Source organism: Mastomys coucha, unplaced genomic scaffold, assembly GCF_008632895.1.
Source record: "Mastomys coucha isolate ucsf_1 unplaced genomic scaffold, UCSF_Mcou_1 pScaffold12, whole genome shotgun sequence".
In the NCBI taxonomy this organism is placed as follows: Eukaryota; Metazoa; Chordata; class Mammalia; order Rodentia; family Muridae; genus Mastomys; species Mastomys coucha.
In genome coordinates, this window is record NW_022196894.1 from 18,401,989 (window position 1) to 18,417,070 (window position 15,082).

Here is a 15,082-nt window from a genome sequence, read left to right on the forward strand (position 1 = left end):
GGATGACCTTCTCATCGTACCATGCATCCAGCTGTGGAGACGCTACAGGATCGGAGAACTAGGCATCTCGGCAGTGGGACCACCCTTGCATGCACAGAGACACCCTAACCCAACGCTAGCCACTCGGGCTAGAGTAATTTCCGGCCTGCCTCAGAGGGAGGGACTTGGGATCCGCCGGGCGTTTCCGGTCTGGAGGACGACGCGCGTGGCAATCTGGGAAAGGGGGGCGGTGCGAGCAGGTGCGCGCGCAGCAGGCCGGCAGTAGTGGCGGAGATGGAGGAGGGTGGACGAGATAAGACACCCGTGCAGTCCCAACAACCCTCAGCGACAACCCCCAGCGGCGCGGACGAGAAGTCGAGCGGCAAGGAGCGAAGGGATGCCGGAGAAAAAGACAAAGAGCAGGAACTGGTGAGGCGCAGCCTGGGGAGCCGGAGGAGGAGGCCTTGGGCTGAGTCACTGCTGGCTTGAAGGCCTCGGGCCCGACTCCGTACAGGGCCCGCCGCACCTGGGAGACTGTGAATGGGGCGACCCTGTCTTTATGCCCTGCCCGCCCCATTACACATTGTCATTTCCTGAGGCCCTCACCACCACATCGCGGGTCTTTGGCTATTTTCTTGAATGACTTCCAAGCAGAGTCTGCCTAGTTCAGAAGGTAGACAGCCTTCCCAGCAAGGCTATTTCCCTATCCCACTCCCTCTTCTTGCCCATAGACGTTCACACTCTCCACCTGTCCCGGGGTGAGTGGGAGGAGAATGTGATTCGGGTTCCTACTTTTGATGAGCTTCTTCTCCTAACCCTCCAGTCTGAGGAGGACAAACAGCTTCAAGATGAACTGGAGATGCTCGTGGAGCGACTCGGGGTGAGTCAAGACGTTACTACAGGGAGAAGTGTAGTTGAATGTTTCCCATTTGTTTACTCTATTTCATTTTGAGGCAACAATTAGACACCGCATATAGATATAATGATAATTTGAGGGAAAAGAGTTACAGAGGGTATTTAATTGGGGGTCGTGTGCCTCAGGTCATTTGCAAGAGTTGAGGAATCAAGGAACAGGAGCCAGTTATGTCTTTGAGCAAAGCATTGGTTAAATTTGTGTGGGTTGTGATGTGGAGGAGTGTGACTCCCTTTGGTCTGAGCGCTAACATCCCCTATCAGGAGAAGGATACATCTCTATACCGACCAGCTCTGGAGGAACTGAGAAGACAGATTCGGTCTTCTACAACTTCCATGACTTCAGTACCCAAGCCTCTCAAATTTCTGCGTCCACACTACGGCAAACTGAAGGAAATCTATGAGAACATGGCCCCTGGGGAGAATAAGGTAACTCAGAATATGACCGGGGGTCTGTCCAGTTGAGTAATCCCTTTTTTCACTAGAAAATAGGATCCATGGTAAGTCCCGGAAAGCCTAGCGGACCTCACTTAGCTGGAAAGTTCATCATAATGAGACTGATTCTCTAGATGGGAAGCCTGTCAATGCTTCTCAGCTCCTTAGAAGTTGCTGCTTCATTATACCTTAAGGTTTTCTTAGCATGATGTTTCTAACTTATATTGTGTGCATGTGTGTGCGCGTGTATGCACCTGTGTGAATGTGCTTCTATGCATGTACATATTCATAGGTATCAGGCCTATGAATGCTTAAAGGCCCTTGGTCTTTCTGGTTGGTTTTGCGATGTCTTAAGTCTTTATAGGTGCTGGGATTTGAACTCTGATCTTCATGAGCATGCAGGAAGTCCTCTTACGGGTTGACCCGTCTCTCCAGCCACTCTAGCTGCCTTCAAATTCGACTGTATGGCCTAGACTGAGCTTTTCCTCCTGCCTCTCTCTGCTAGTGCTGGGGTTATAGGCATATGCCAGTATGCCTGGCTTTCTAAAGCTTATATCTAATGTCCCTATTCTCTCTTCTGTCCCATGTACATTCATTCCTTCTATGTCTAAAACCCCACAGTTCAGTCACATTTTTCCAGTTGGCACAACCGTGGCCCAGAAGTCTTTCATTTGTAGTGGGTTTTGAGTAGCCTCCTGATTGACTTGCTTTTGTCCTTGACTCCTACATCATCTATCTATCATACTGCAGTTACAGTGATCTTTCTAGATTTAGTTTATAATTTTTTAAGTAAAATATTTAAATTATAAATAAAATAAATAATACATAATAAAAGTAATATTTGTTCATTAAATAAAATTAAATTTTAGTTTTATATTTATGTGGATGAATGCTTTGCCTCCCTGCCTGTATGTATGCGTATCCTCTCCGTGTAGTGTCTGTGTGGGTCAGCGGCTGGGAAAATATCCCCTGGAACTGGAATTAGGCTGTTGTGAAACCCTTATTGGGAACTAGGTACTGGGAACTGAACTCAGGTCATCTGCAAGAGCAGCATGTTATTGTAACTGTTGAATCTGTTTTCCAGACCCCTAAATTGTGCTGTTTTTTTTTTTTTTTGTTGTTGTTGTTGTTGTTGTTATTATTATTATTACTATAACGTTTTAGTAGTTTATTATCACAATTAAAATTTGTGCTGGGTTGGTCTAGAACTTTGAGGCCAAACTAGGCAATGTACTGTAATGAGAATGTGATGCAGTGGGAAGCACCATCCCCTAACATTACAACTTAGAAGCGTCTTTCTTTGATTCCCTCAGTGTTTGTCACTTGTCACTGTTGAGTTAGGTTAGTTTCAGAGGGAGCTAGCAGTACCAGCTTCAGGGTTTTTTTGTGAGGCTTAGCACAGAACTTTTCTGTATAGAGACTAGTATATAGTGATTCTTATTGGTGGATTTTTTGGACAGTGATCTTGGTTCTGTAATTGCACATGCTGTTCTCCTAGTGTTTTGCTGCTGACATCATCTCTGTTTTGGCCATGACCATGAGCGGTGAGCGGGAGTGCCTCAAGTATCGGCTGGTGGGCTCCCAGGAAGAACTGGCGTCATGGGGGCATGAGTATGTCAGGTAAGGCGTTTACTTTTGGGGAATGAGAAGGGACTTGGGGGCATCATTCTGTTTGTTTGGGAAATTGAATGTATTGAATTTCCCAGACACTGAATTCCTTGACTCCCAGGGACCAGCTTCCCTAATAAGCATGTCTGTCCATAGACATCTGGCAGGAGAGGTGGCTAAGGAGTGGCAGGAGCTGGATGATGCAGAGAAAGCACAGCGGGAACCATTGCTTACCTTGGTAAAGGAAATCGTCCCCTACAACATGGCTCACAATGCCGAGCACGAGGCTTGTGACCTGCTCATGGAAATTGAGCAGGTGGACATGCTGGAGAAGGACATCGATGAGAATGCGTACTCCAAGGTCTGCCTCTATCTCACCAGGTGAGTGAGTACAGGAGAGCAGGGTAGCAGGCCTTCCCTCAGCATTTGTCTCCCAGGGGTCTTAGGGTTCCTTCTTGAAGGCAGAAACTTTGTTTCCTTAGTAATCCTGGAACATGGTACATTGCCTTCCATATATTAGGCATTCGGTGTGTATACTTGGGAAAGGATTTGAATAAGTTAAATGAATTGCACTTTCTGAGATTGTACTATTTTTGACTTTGTAGTTGTGTGAATTATGTACCGGAACCTGAGAACTCTGCCCTCCTGCGCTGTGCCTTGGGCGTGTTCCGAAAGTTTAGCCGTTTCCCTGAAGCTCTGAGATTGGCACTGATGCTCAATGACATGGAACTGGTAGAAGACATTTTCACCTCCTGCAAGGATGTGTATGTAGAGAAATTGGCAAAGGGAGAGATGAGTCTGTATATGTGCTTTGTGTGAAAATCAGAGACTTAGCAGTTTCTGATGAGACCACAGAGGCTTTTCTATCCCATGGTGTCTAAGAGTGAGCAGGTGTGATGGCTTCCCCCACAGGGTGGTCCAGAAGCAGATGGCATTCATGCTGGGTCGCCATGGAGTGTTCCTGGAGCTGAGTGAAGATGTAGAGGAATATGAAGACCTCACAGAAATCATGTCCAATGTCCAGCTCAACAGCAACTTCTTGGCCTTGGCTCGGGAGGTAAGGTTTCCTCTCAGCCTTGAAAGGTTTTGGCTGAAGTTCTGTCATTTTACCTCCCTGACTAATACCTTTCAATAGACTCCCTGGTTAAAGTTGCTATTCAGTGGGATAGCAGAAGGGACAACTAGGTAGGGGAGTACTGGGGAAGCAGTTGTGACCCTCTGGCTTCTCTTCAGCTGGACATCATGGAGCCCAAGGTGCCTGATGACATCTACAAAACCCACCTAGAGAATAACAGTGAGTAGCTCTATGTGAGCATTGGAGGGACTATTAATTGGGGAATAACAGCTTAGATAACCCATTTCTTTTTTTCTTTCTTTTTTTTTTAAATACTTATTTATTATATGTAAGTACACTGTAGCTGTCTTCAGACACTCCAGAGGAGGGTGTCAGATCTCATTTACGGATGGTTGTGAGCCACCATGTGGTTGCTGAGATTTGAACTCAGGACCTTCGGAAGAGCAGTCAGTGCTCTTAACTGCTGACCCATCTCGCCAGCTGCCGATATAACCCATTTCTAAAGCACTTCAAATTCTTATGAACTCTGTGTCCAGGTCACTGTTGGAAACATAGATTAAGGGTCTAATTTAAAGTCAGAGACTGACCTGGGTGGTGGAGACACACCCTTTTGATCCCAACATTTGGGAGAGGCAGAGGCAAATAGATCTCTTTTTTTTCCGAGACAGGGTTTCTCTGTGTAGCCCTGGCTGTCCTGGAACTCACTCTGTAGACCAGGCTGGCCTCGAACTCAGAAATCTGCCTGCCTCTGCCTCCCAAGTGCTGGGATTAAAGGCGAATAGATCTTTTAAGTTTGAGGCCAGCCTGCTTTACAAAGCAAGTTCTACTACAGCCAGGGCTATACAGAGAAACTCTGTCCTAAAAACAGGGACTTTTTTTTTTTTTTTTTTATACCACATTGTGTTCCTTTCATGTCCTATGCTAAACTGCCTTTCCTTCCCTTGTACAGGGTTTGGTGGCAGTGGCTCTCAAGTAGATTCTGCTCGAATGAACCTAGCTTCCTCTTTTGTGAATGGCTTTGTGAATGCAGCCTTTGGTCAAGATAAACTGCTGACTGATGATGGCAACAAATGGCTTTACAAGAACAAGGACCATGGTATAATTTTTTCTTTTTTCTTTCTTTTTTTCTTTGTTTTTTTTTTTTGTCATACAGTCAGATGTTACATGAGATGGATCCACAGTACAGTTTCCAGAGCAGCCTTTTATAAGTTTCTTTGGGGTGGACCTTCTAAAGCTGATAGTCTTCCTTGTCATAGGGATGTTAAGTGCTGCTGCGTCTCTTGGCATGATTCTGCTGTGGGATGTGGATGGTGGCCTCACCCAGATTGACAAGTATCTGTACTCCTCTGAGGACTACATCAAGGTTAGTCTGGGCAAAGCTTATTCATCGGGGACTTTTCCTTCTCATGTTCTAGTACCTCCTTTTTATTAATGAGGTGTATTGGTTACTTTCTGTTGCTGTGAAGAGGCACCATGACAAGGCAACTTAAACAGAAATTATTTAATTGGTGGCTTCTTTACAGTTATAGAGCATAGTCCATGACCATCATGGTGGGGAACATGGCAGCAGACAGGAATGGTGCTGAGCAAAAGCTGAGAGCTCACATTTGCAAGTTGGAGGCAGAGACAGAGGCTGGGCCTGGTGTTAGCTTTTGAAACCTCAAAGCCCACCCCCAGTGATACACAACTTCCAATAAAGCTAAACCTCATAATCCTACACAGAACAGTTCTACCAAGTAGGAACCAAGAATTGAAATATATGAGCTTATGGGGACCATTCTCATTCAAACCACCACATGGTGCATGCCCAGTTTTTCATTCCAGGTACAGTGCCACAGAAAGGCCCATATTGTACTTGGTAGTTAAGAGGGTAGATAGCCTAAAGAGTCTGCTTGCTCTTTTCAGTCAGGAGCTCTCCTTGCCTGTGGTATCGTGAATTCTGGGGTCCGGAATGAGTGTGATCCTGCCCTGGCACTGCTTTCAGACTATGTTCTCCATAACAGCAATACCATGAGACTTGGCTCCATCTTTGGGTAAGGCTTCCCGCTGCTCTTTCTCTGTTGATTTTGTTTTTTTCTGAGACAGGGTTTTTCTGGGTAGCCCCAGCTGTCCTGGACCTCACTCTGTAGACTAGGCTGACCTAGAACCCAGAGATTGGCCTGCCTCTGCCTCCCAAGTGCTGGACACCACTGCCCTGTTTGCTTGCTTATTTTATTTGTTTATTTATTTATAAATTCTTATTTTTCTGAGACTGCTTCTCTTTTTGTTAATGCCTATCTTATAAGCTCTGGAGAAGATATTGCCAAAGACTGTCATGTGCTGTTGAGTAATCTGGCTCCTGGTGAATGTGTTAATGACCAGTTCTGTATTTTTCTTCCTTGCTGTGTCCCTGAATATATGTTGGGGACTTTATCTTCTGACTTTTTAGGCTAGGTTTGGCCTATGCTGGCTCTAATCGGGAAGATGTTCTAACACTGCTGCTACCTGTAATGGGAGATTCCAAGTCCAGCATGGAGGTGAGTTGTTGATATCTAATGGAAAAGATAGGGGTGGTGTGTTGAGGTTAAAGGACACCTCAGTAAAATCTCTTAGAAGTGCAATTTCAAGCTGTGTGTGATGGCTCATGTCTGTAATCTCAGTGCTTGGGGGACTGAGACAGGAAGATTTCCATGAGTTCCAGCCTAGGATACAGAATAATCCTTTTCTCTCACCTTTCCCATCTCCCACCAAAGAAAAGAGGCTAGGAGACAGACTGGAATTTGAAGCTTGGTGTTGTACTGCTCTGAGTTCTAGTCCCTGAAACCCCAGTCCAGCCCCTTAGACTGCAAAGAGGAAACCCAGTGGAAGTGAGAGCTAACAGAGCAGCACATCCTGATGGGAAGCACATGGAGGAACACAAACTCCACCTTAGCAGCAAGCAAGGAAGCAAAGAGGAGGAGGGGTCAGGGTGCCACTATTCCCCTCCTTTCTTTTTTCCCACTGTCCCCTTCAAGGTAACTCCCCTCATGTTTGCAAAGGCTTCCTAATGGGCCTACCCTTTAGTTTCCACCACTTCCCAAGATTCCCAAGAGCCACCATCTTACACATGGTTTGGCGACATTTTAGATAGAAGCCATAGCAATGATTCTGACTTTTAGTCATTAGCTAACCTTAAGTTTTCTTGCTTATGCAGAGTCCTTTTAGTGATAAATACTGTATAATTGCCAAAAGCAGAGATTTTAGAGTAAAACCCCCCAAGTTCAAATGTTGGGTTTCCATTTACCAGCAGAAGATGCTGAATAAGTAACTCAGTCTCTCTAGGCTTCACTTTTCCCATCACCTGTTTTGTGGAGTTATAAGGACTGTTTAGGAGCATGCAAAGCTAGGGCTGTTGAGGTTGCAGTCAAGCCTGAGACTACATGCTGACAGGACAGAGTCTTTTATCCTTTCCTATGTGCTATGTGCATATGCACATGCTATGTGAGTAATGTAATAACACTTCAAAAGAGCTGGGCGGTGGTGGCGCACGTCTTTAATCCCAGCACTTGGGAGACAGAGGCAGGCAGGTTTCTGAGTTCGAGGCCAGCCTGGTCTACAGAGTGAGTTCTAGGACAGCCAGGGAGACAGAAAAACCCTGTCTCAAAAAAAAAAAAAACGAGTATGCAAATGGTTAGCACAGTGCCTGACATGTAAGTACTCACCGATTTTAAAGAAATTAATTGCCTGTTAGGAAGTGTAATTTACTGTGCATCAGAAGAATTAGGTTTTTGAATGAGGATACCTAAGTAAGCATTTTAATATCTTAGTATGGTTGGGTATGGTGGCACACACTTTGAATCCAGCACCCAGAGGCAAAGGCAGGCAGATCTCTGATTTCCAGGCTAACCTAGACTACATAGTGAGATCCTGTCTCCAACAAAGATGGACAGGAAAATGTTACTGTGTTTAATGTTGACCTTATTATTATTAGGTAGCAGGTGTGACTGCTCTAGCTTGTGGAATGATAGCAGTGGGTTCTTGCAATGGAGATGTCACTTCCACCATCCTTCAGACCATCATGGAGAAGTCTGAGACTGAGCTCAAGGATACCTATGCTCGTTGGCTTCCTCTTGGCCTAGGCCTCAATCACTTGGGTGAGAAATGTTTACAAAGGGCTGACAGAATTGGATATAATTGGAGGGTTTAAGTATCAGACTAAACTGGATACAAGCCAGTGTCCTTTGACTCTTTAATCTGTAGGGAAGGGTGAAGCTATTGAGGCCATCCTGGCTGCCTTGGAGGTTGTGTCAGAGCCATTCCGAAGTTTTGCCAACACTCTGGTGGATGTGTGTGCCTATGCAGGTGTGTGCCTTACTGTCCATCAGCTCTACTTCTTTCTTGCTTCTTTTATTCTCAGGTTGTTTCTTCTTTGTCTTTCATTCTGCTCTTTAGAGTTTTGAGGCTTCTTGTATTTACAAAGTAAGTTTTTTCTTGATGCTTTCTCATTTTCTTTCCTTGCTCTCACTGCCCCACTGCAGGCTCTGGGAATGTGCTGAAGGTTCAGCAGCTCCTTCACATCTGTAGTGAGCATTTTGACTCTAAGGAAAAGGAAGAAGACAAAGACAAGAAGGAAAAGAAGGACAAGGACAAGAAGGAAGCCCCTGCTGACATGGGAGCACATCAGGTATGGGCCAGCAGGCACTCTGAAAAAGATAGCATGTAGTTATGAGAGGTAGAACAGAGTTGAGCTTTGTTTTTGGCCTCTGCTTCTGCCCTGGGTAGTGGTACAAGTCAGACTAGCAGGACTGAGCTTTGTCCATGAGGGACAAGGTGTTCCCTGCAGGATAGCTCTTCTTAGATGAACCTTGGGGGACTTGGTGTTTGTTCCTGGAGCTTACTGTGCTCTTGTATTGCAGGGAGTCGCTGTTCTGGGGATTGCACTTATTGCTATGGGGGAAGAGATTGGTGCAGAGATGGCTCTGCGAACTTTTGGTCACTTGGTGAGTAGCCCACAGAAGACTAGAATATGGGGGTTCTAGGGGCTAAACCTAGGGCCTTATGCATACGTGGAAGTGATTCACCACCACGGTACACTTTAGCCCTGCCTAATTCTGGTTTTGGTGGCTTTTATTTGCCACACATGCTTTTATTATACACACTTGTGTGTAAATGCATAGAGGTGTCAGTCTTCACCTCTTGCCTTCTCTGAGACAGGGTCTCTGTCTTAACACTGTTCAGAAACACCATGACCAAGGCAACTTTTTTTTTTTTTTTTTTTTTTTGAGACAGGGTTTCTCTGTGTAGCCCTGGCTGTCCTGGAACTCACTCTGTAGACCAGGCTGTCCTCAAACTTAGAAATCCGCCTGCCTCTGCCTCCCAAGTGCTGGGATTAAAGGTGTGCACTACCACCGCCTAGCTTTTTTTTTTTAAAGATTTTAATTTTCATTTATTTTATGTATGAGTACACTCACTGAAGACAGTGACAATGTCTGATGAGAAGAGGGCGTTTGATCCCATTACAGATGGTTGTGGCTGGCTTACAGCTCAGAGTCCATTGTCATGGGAGGAAGTATGGTGACATACAGGCAGACATGGTGCTAGATCAGTGGTTCTCAACCTTCCTACTGCTGTCACCCTTTCATACAGTTCCTCATGCTGTGGTGACCTCCAACTATAAAATGATTTTTATTGCCACTTCATAACTATAATTTTGCTACTCTTCTGAATTATATTATAAATGTATTATGTTTTCTAATGCCCTCAGGGGACCCCTACGAAAGAGTTTTTCAACTCCCAGAAAGAGTCGAGACACAAAGGTTGAGAACCACAATACTAGACAGCTGAGGGTTCTACATCCAGTTATGTGGGCAGTGGGCAGGAAGATAGTGGCCTGCGTTGGGTTTCTGAAACTCCTAAGCCCACCCCTAGTGACACATTTCCTTCAACAAGGCCATACCTCAACATTCTTTTCAAACAATGCCATTCATTAATAACCAAGCCTTATGGGGACTATATGTATTCAAACCACCATAGTCTCTTATATTTCTCCTGAGCACACCAGATTAAGTGGTCCAAAAGCTTCCAGAGATTCTCCATCTCCACTCCTGTTTCCTAATAGCACTAGGACTGCACATGTCCCCATGCTTGCACAGCAGGTAGTTTTACCCAGTGAACTATCTCTGCCCAAGCTTGTTTCTACCTCTTTTCCCATGCTGTTTTATTTTTATCACCAGCTGAGATATGGGGAGCCTACCCTCCGTCGGGCTGTACCTTTAGCACTGGCACTAATCTCTGTTTCAAATCCACGACTCAACATCCTGGATACTCTAAGCAAATTCTCTCATGATGCTGATCCAGAAGTTTCCTATAACTCCATCTTTGCTATGGGCATGGTGGGTAGTGGTAAGTACTGGGAAAAGATGTTGAACAGACTAGAAGATTCAAGGTTCTTTTTCTAAGCCTCTGTTAATATTTCCTGTTCCTAGGTACCAATAATGCCCGTCTGGCTGCAATGTTGCGCCAGTTAGCTCAATATCATGCCAAGGACCCCAATAACCTCTTCATGGTGCGCTTGGCACAGGTAAAGAATAGGCGTCTCCCTTTTCAGGTGTGGCAACAGCAGTATCTGTGGTGGTGTAGGAGGGCCTAGGAGAGAAGATGTGACTGGTTGTGGGATTCTTGTTTGCCTGAGCAGGAACATGTCTCCTCAGATATGACTTCTCGTTTAATTAACACTTCTGGTTTTTGTTTGTTTCTTTCTTTGTTTTGTTTTGCAGGGCCTGACGCATTTAGGGAAGGGCACACTTACTCTCTGCCCCTATCACAGTGATCGGCAGCTCATGAGTCAAGTAGCTGTGGCAGGACTGCTCACTGTGCTTGTTTCTTTCCTGGATGTTCGAAACAGTGAGTAATTGTCAGAAACAGTACATGGTGCACATTGTCCCTGGATTTGCCCCCACCCAGGGCCACCATAGCAACTTAGGATCACAACCCCAAGTTAACTTTTCTAGGTTCTTTGGACTTGTTGAGGGGGTGCCTCATGAAACCTTAATTTCTCACACTTTTGATCTGGCCCAAAAGATATCAAGATGAATTTACTCCTAAGTGACTAGAAAAAGTGTTTTTCAGGTCTTAGGGATGTGAGCAAAGAATGGTAGAGGTATCTTGGGTTAGTAGCGGGATGTCCAAGAACAAAGTTAGGTCTTAGTTAATAGTGTAGTGAATCAGGTTGCGATAGAGTCCTAAAGTTCAGACCAGGCTTGGCTCATCGTCTACAACTTGTGTTTGTGCTCTCTTCCCTTAGTCATTCTAGGCAAATCTCACTATGTGTTGTATGGGCTGGTGGCCGCCATGCAGCCTCGGATGCTGGTGACATTTGATGAGGAGTTGCGACCATTGCCAGTTTCTGTCCGTGTGGGTCAGGTGAGGAATTGGGTAGTTTAAAAAGGAGGGCTCAGGTTACACCAAAAAACCTGTATAAGGTATACTCAATCCTGTTTCACAAAGTGGTGTGGGCAGTGATGGGGATAGTGGATACTGCTTCTCCCATTTCTGGAATTGTTTATTTTGTTTTTTTTTTAATCCCACAGGCAGTGGATGTGGTGGGCCAGGCTGGGAAGCCAAAAACGATCACGGGGTTCCAGACTCATACAACTCCAGTGTTGTTGGCTCATGGGGAGCGGGCAGAATTGGCCACTGAGGAGTTTCTTCCTGTTACCCCCATTCTGGAAGGTTTTGTTATTCTTCGGAAGAACCCCAACTATGATCTTTGAAAAAGTGGCTTCTAGAGACCCTGGCTGCAGCTGATTTTTTTTTAGCAGGCTGTACTGCCTGCTTCCAGGGGTGGATACTGTTCCAGATCTTTGGGGGAATTGTTATCTCCTGTTGTTTTGTTACTGAGTAAGATAATTTTGTTGAATAAAGACCTTTATCCCCAAGGTCTCTGTCTGTTTACTGGGTGTCATAGTCTGGGGCTAGACTGGAGAGTGGAAAGGATGTGAGAAAGCATTGTTCAGAGTAACACGGAGCCTAAAAGAAACTAAGCTTACTAAAGTCCATAAGAAATCGATGGATTTAATGGATTTTGTTTGTTGTTTGTTTTCGAGACAGGGTTTCTCTGTGTCCTGGAACTCACTCTGTAGACCAGGCTGGCCTCAAACTCAGAAATCTGCCTTCCTCTGCCTCCCAAATGCTAGGATCAAAAGTGTGCGCCACCACTGCCTGGTGGATTTAATGGATTTTTAAAAATGATTTATTTATTCTCATTTTATGTACATTGGTGTTTTGCCTGCATGTATGTCTGTGTGAGGGTGTCAGATGCCCTGGAACTGAAGTCACAGATAGCTGTGAGCTGCCATGTGGGTGCTGGAAATCTTCTGGAAGAGCAGCCAGTGCTCTCATCTGCTGACCCATTTTTCTATGTGTAGACAATGCTGGCCTCAAACTCAAGGGAGTTGCCTGTCTCTGCATGCAAATGCTTAGATTAAAGGGTTTTTTTGATTGGTTGGTAGGTAGGTTTTTGGTTTGGTTTGGTTTGGTTTGGTTTGGTTTCTTGAGACAAAGTTTGTCTGTATAGTCCTGGCTGTCCTGAAACTCACTCTATAGATCAGTCTGGTCTCAGATCTTCTTCTGCCTCCCAAGTGCTGGGATTAAAGTCATGCATCACCACTGCCCTGCTGATAAAGGTCTTTTACTATTTAAGTCTGGCCTTGAAATTGATACTTCTACCTTCACATCAGAATGTTGAGATTACAGGCCATGCACCACACATCCAGCTTTAAAGAATCTTATGGAGCATTCATCTGTATATATTTGCACATAGACCTTTGTTTGTTTGTTTTGTTTTTGAGACAGGGTTTCTCTGTATAGCGCTGGCTGTCCTAGAACTCACTCTGTAGACCAGGCTGGCCTTGGACTCAGAAACCTGCCTGCCTCTGCCTCCCAAGTGCTGAGATTAAAGGTGTGTGCCACCACTGCCTGGCCTGTTTTGTGTTTTTGAGGTTGCATCTCTATATAGCCCTGTCCTTAAACTCCCTATATAGACCAGGCTCAAACTCACAGAGATTGTCTATGTTTCTTGAGTATTCTGATTAAAGGTATGCACGAAAACACTTGATATTTATTTATTTATTTATTTATTTATTTATTTATTCAAGACAGGGTTTCTCTGTATAGCCCTGCCTGTCCTGGAACTAACTTTGTAGACCAAGCTGGTCTTTTTTTTTTTTTTTGGTTTTTCGAGACAGGGTTTCTCTGTGTAGCCCTGGCTGCCCTGGAGTTCACTCTGTAGACCAGGCTGGCCTTGAACTCAGAAACCCACCTGCCTCTGCCTCCCAAGTTCTGGGATTAAAGGCGTGTGCCACCACTGGCTGACTTTTTATTTTTTTAATTTTTGTGTATAGATGTTTGTTTGGATGTGTGTGTAGTGGTCAGAGGTTGTTAGGTCTCCTGGAACTAGATTTACAGAGGTTATAAGCTGCTCTGTGGGTTTAAGGACTCAGACCCAGGTCGTCTGGAAGAGCAACCAGTTCTTTGAGCCACTGAGCCATCTCCCATCATCCCTATAACTCAGGATCTTAACTGGGGAAACAACGACAACTTTGGGTCTCAGTCATCCATCACCTTGCTCTCACTTGGCCCCATGTGTGAAAGGTTTAAGCCTCGGGTATCAATAAGCCTGTTGTGCCCCTTCAATGTAATTGCTGTCTGAAAGAGCCTCTGTCATTGTCTGATAGTAATCTAATTAAGTGCCTTACCTGATTTCTAAATGTAGTAATAATAAGATAAGTTAGGGCACTGGGAGACAGAAACAGACTGACCTCTGCTTTCCAGACCAGCCTGGTTGCATATTTGCATACTGAGACCTTGTCTCAAAAAAGGGGTGTGGGGGGTTGGTGTGGGGGCTAGTGATATATCTATCCAGTTGTAGAGTGCTTTTCTTGGGTGCATGGAGCCCTGGGGTCAACCCCCAACATTGCATAAATTGGGTGAAGTGGTACATAGAAGCAGTCATCCTTGCCTACATACTGAATTTGAGACCACACCACGTTGAGCTATAAGAGACCCCAGCTCAAGAAAACAAAAACCAAGCCAGGCGGTGGTGGTGCACGCCTTTAATCCCAGCACTTGGGAGGCAGAAGCAAGCAGATTTCTGAGTTCCAGGCCAGGTTGGTCTACAGAGTGAGTCCAAGGACAGCCAGGGCTATACAGAGAAACCCTCTCCTGTCTCAAAAAAAAAAAAAAAAAGATAGAGCTGGTGGTGGCACACACCCCAATACTGGGTTCAAGGTGAGTTTTGTCCATAGAATGAGTCCTACAACAGCTAAGGCTACATAGATCTCCTCCCCATCCCCCCAAGAAAAACAGGACTGAGGATGTAGCTCAATGGAGTATTTGCCTTTGAATGCACAAGGCCCTAGGATCAGTACCCAGTAATACCTCCCTCCAAAAGAAAAAGTGCCTAAGTACCTGGATTGGGCATGGGAGTCTGGGAGTAGGAGAAAGATGGATTTGTAGAAGCAGAGAAGGTAGGATGTGGCTTGGAGTAGCAGAAGCAAATGGGAGTAAAAGCTATTTGTTTCCAGAAGCCATGCTTAATTTACCTTGGCTAAGTATATAGAGTCCAGGGAAAGGTGGAGAAGGAAATTAAGCTAGAAATTCAGGCTCAGGCTGGGTGGCAGTGGTTCATGCTTTTAATTGCAACACTGGGGAAGCAGAGGCAGATGGATCTCTGAGTTCAAGGCTACCCTGTTCTTCAGGATGAATTCCAGGACAACCAGGGCAACATAGAGAATTTTTGAGCCTCAAAAATTCAGGCTCAAACCAGGCAGGGGTGGCACACGCCTTTAATCCCAGCATTTGGGAGGCAGAAGTAGGTTGATTTCTGAGTTTGAGGCCAGCCTGGTCTACAGAGTGAGTTCCAGGGCAGCCAGGGCTGCACAGAGAAATCCTGTCTGGAAAAACAAAAAGACAAACAAAAAATTCAGGCTCAAGCCAGGTCTAAAAGAGTTTTGCTAAGAGCTCTCCCTGAGGACTGCTGGATTTGAGTAGGTAAGTAGTAACCATTTGGATGAAGCTCTGGGTGTCAGCCAGCTGATAAGAAGTAGGAAATGTCAA

At 45.2% G+C, this 15,082-nt stretch overlaps 2 protein-coding genes across 2 annotated transcripts in view; both read left to right on the forward strand.

Annotated features, from left to right (window-relative positions):
- The window catches only part of LOC116085727 (endothelin-converting enzyme 2), a 41,791-nt gene extending 41,395 nt beyond the window's left edge, over window positions 1-396 (forward strand). Inside the window, exon 18 of the mRNA XM_031363446.1 lies at window positions 2-396. Coding sequence (XP_031219306.1) covers window positions 2-265 — 264 coding nt within the window. The 3' untranslated portion in view covers window positions 266-396. The remainder of the gene's footprint in view (window position 1) is intronic.
- On the forward strand, window positions 211-11,904 carry Psmd2 (proteasome 26S subunit, non-ATPase 2). Its single transcript, XM_031363450.1, has 21 exons — window positions 211-408; window positions 803-859; window positions 1,156-1,320; window positions 2,825-2,946; window positions 3,091-3,315; window positions 3,540-3,698; window positions 3,847-3,991; window positions 4,168-4,228; window positions 4,959-5,105; window positions 5,266-5,372; window positions 5,915-6,042; window positions 6,438-6,525; window positions 7,959-8,121; window positions 8,228-8,329; window positions 8,506-8,651; window positions 8,884-8,967; window positions 10,201-10,369; window positions 10,453-10,547; window positions 10,744-10,870; window positions 11,271-11,389; window positions 11,557-11,904. The coding sequence occupies exons 1-21, from the start codon at window positions 274-276 to the stop codon at window positions 11,737-11,739; spliced, it is 2,727 nt and encodes a 908-aa protein (XP_031219310.1). The 5' UTR covers window positions 211-273; the 3' UTR covers window positions 11,740-11,904.
- Window positions 11,905-15,082: the final 3,178 nt, after the last annotated feature.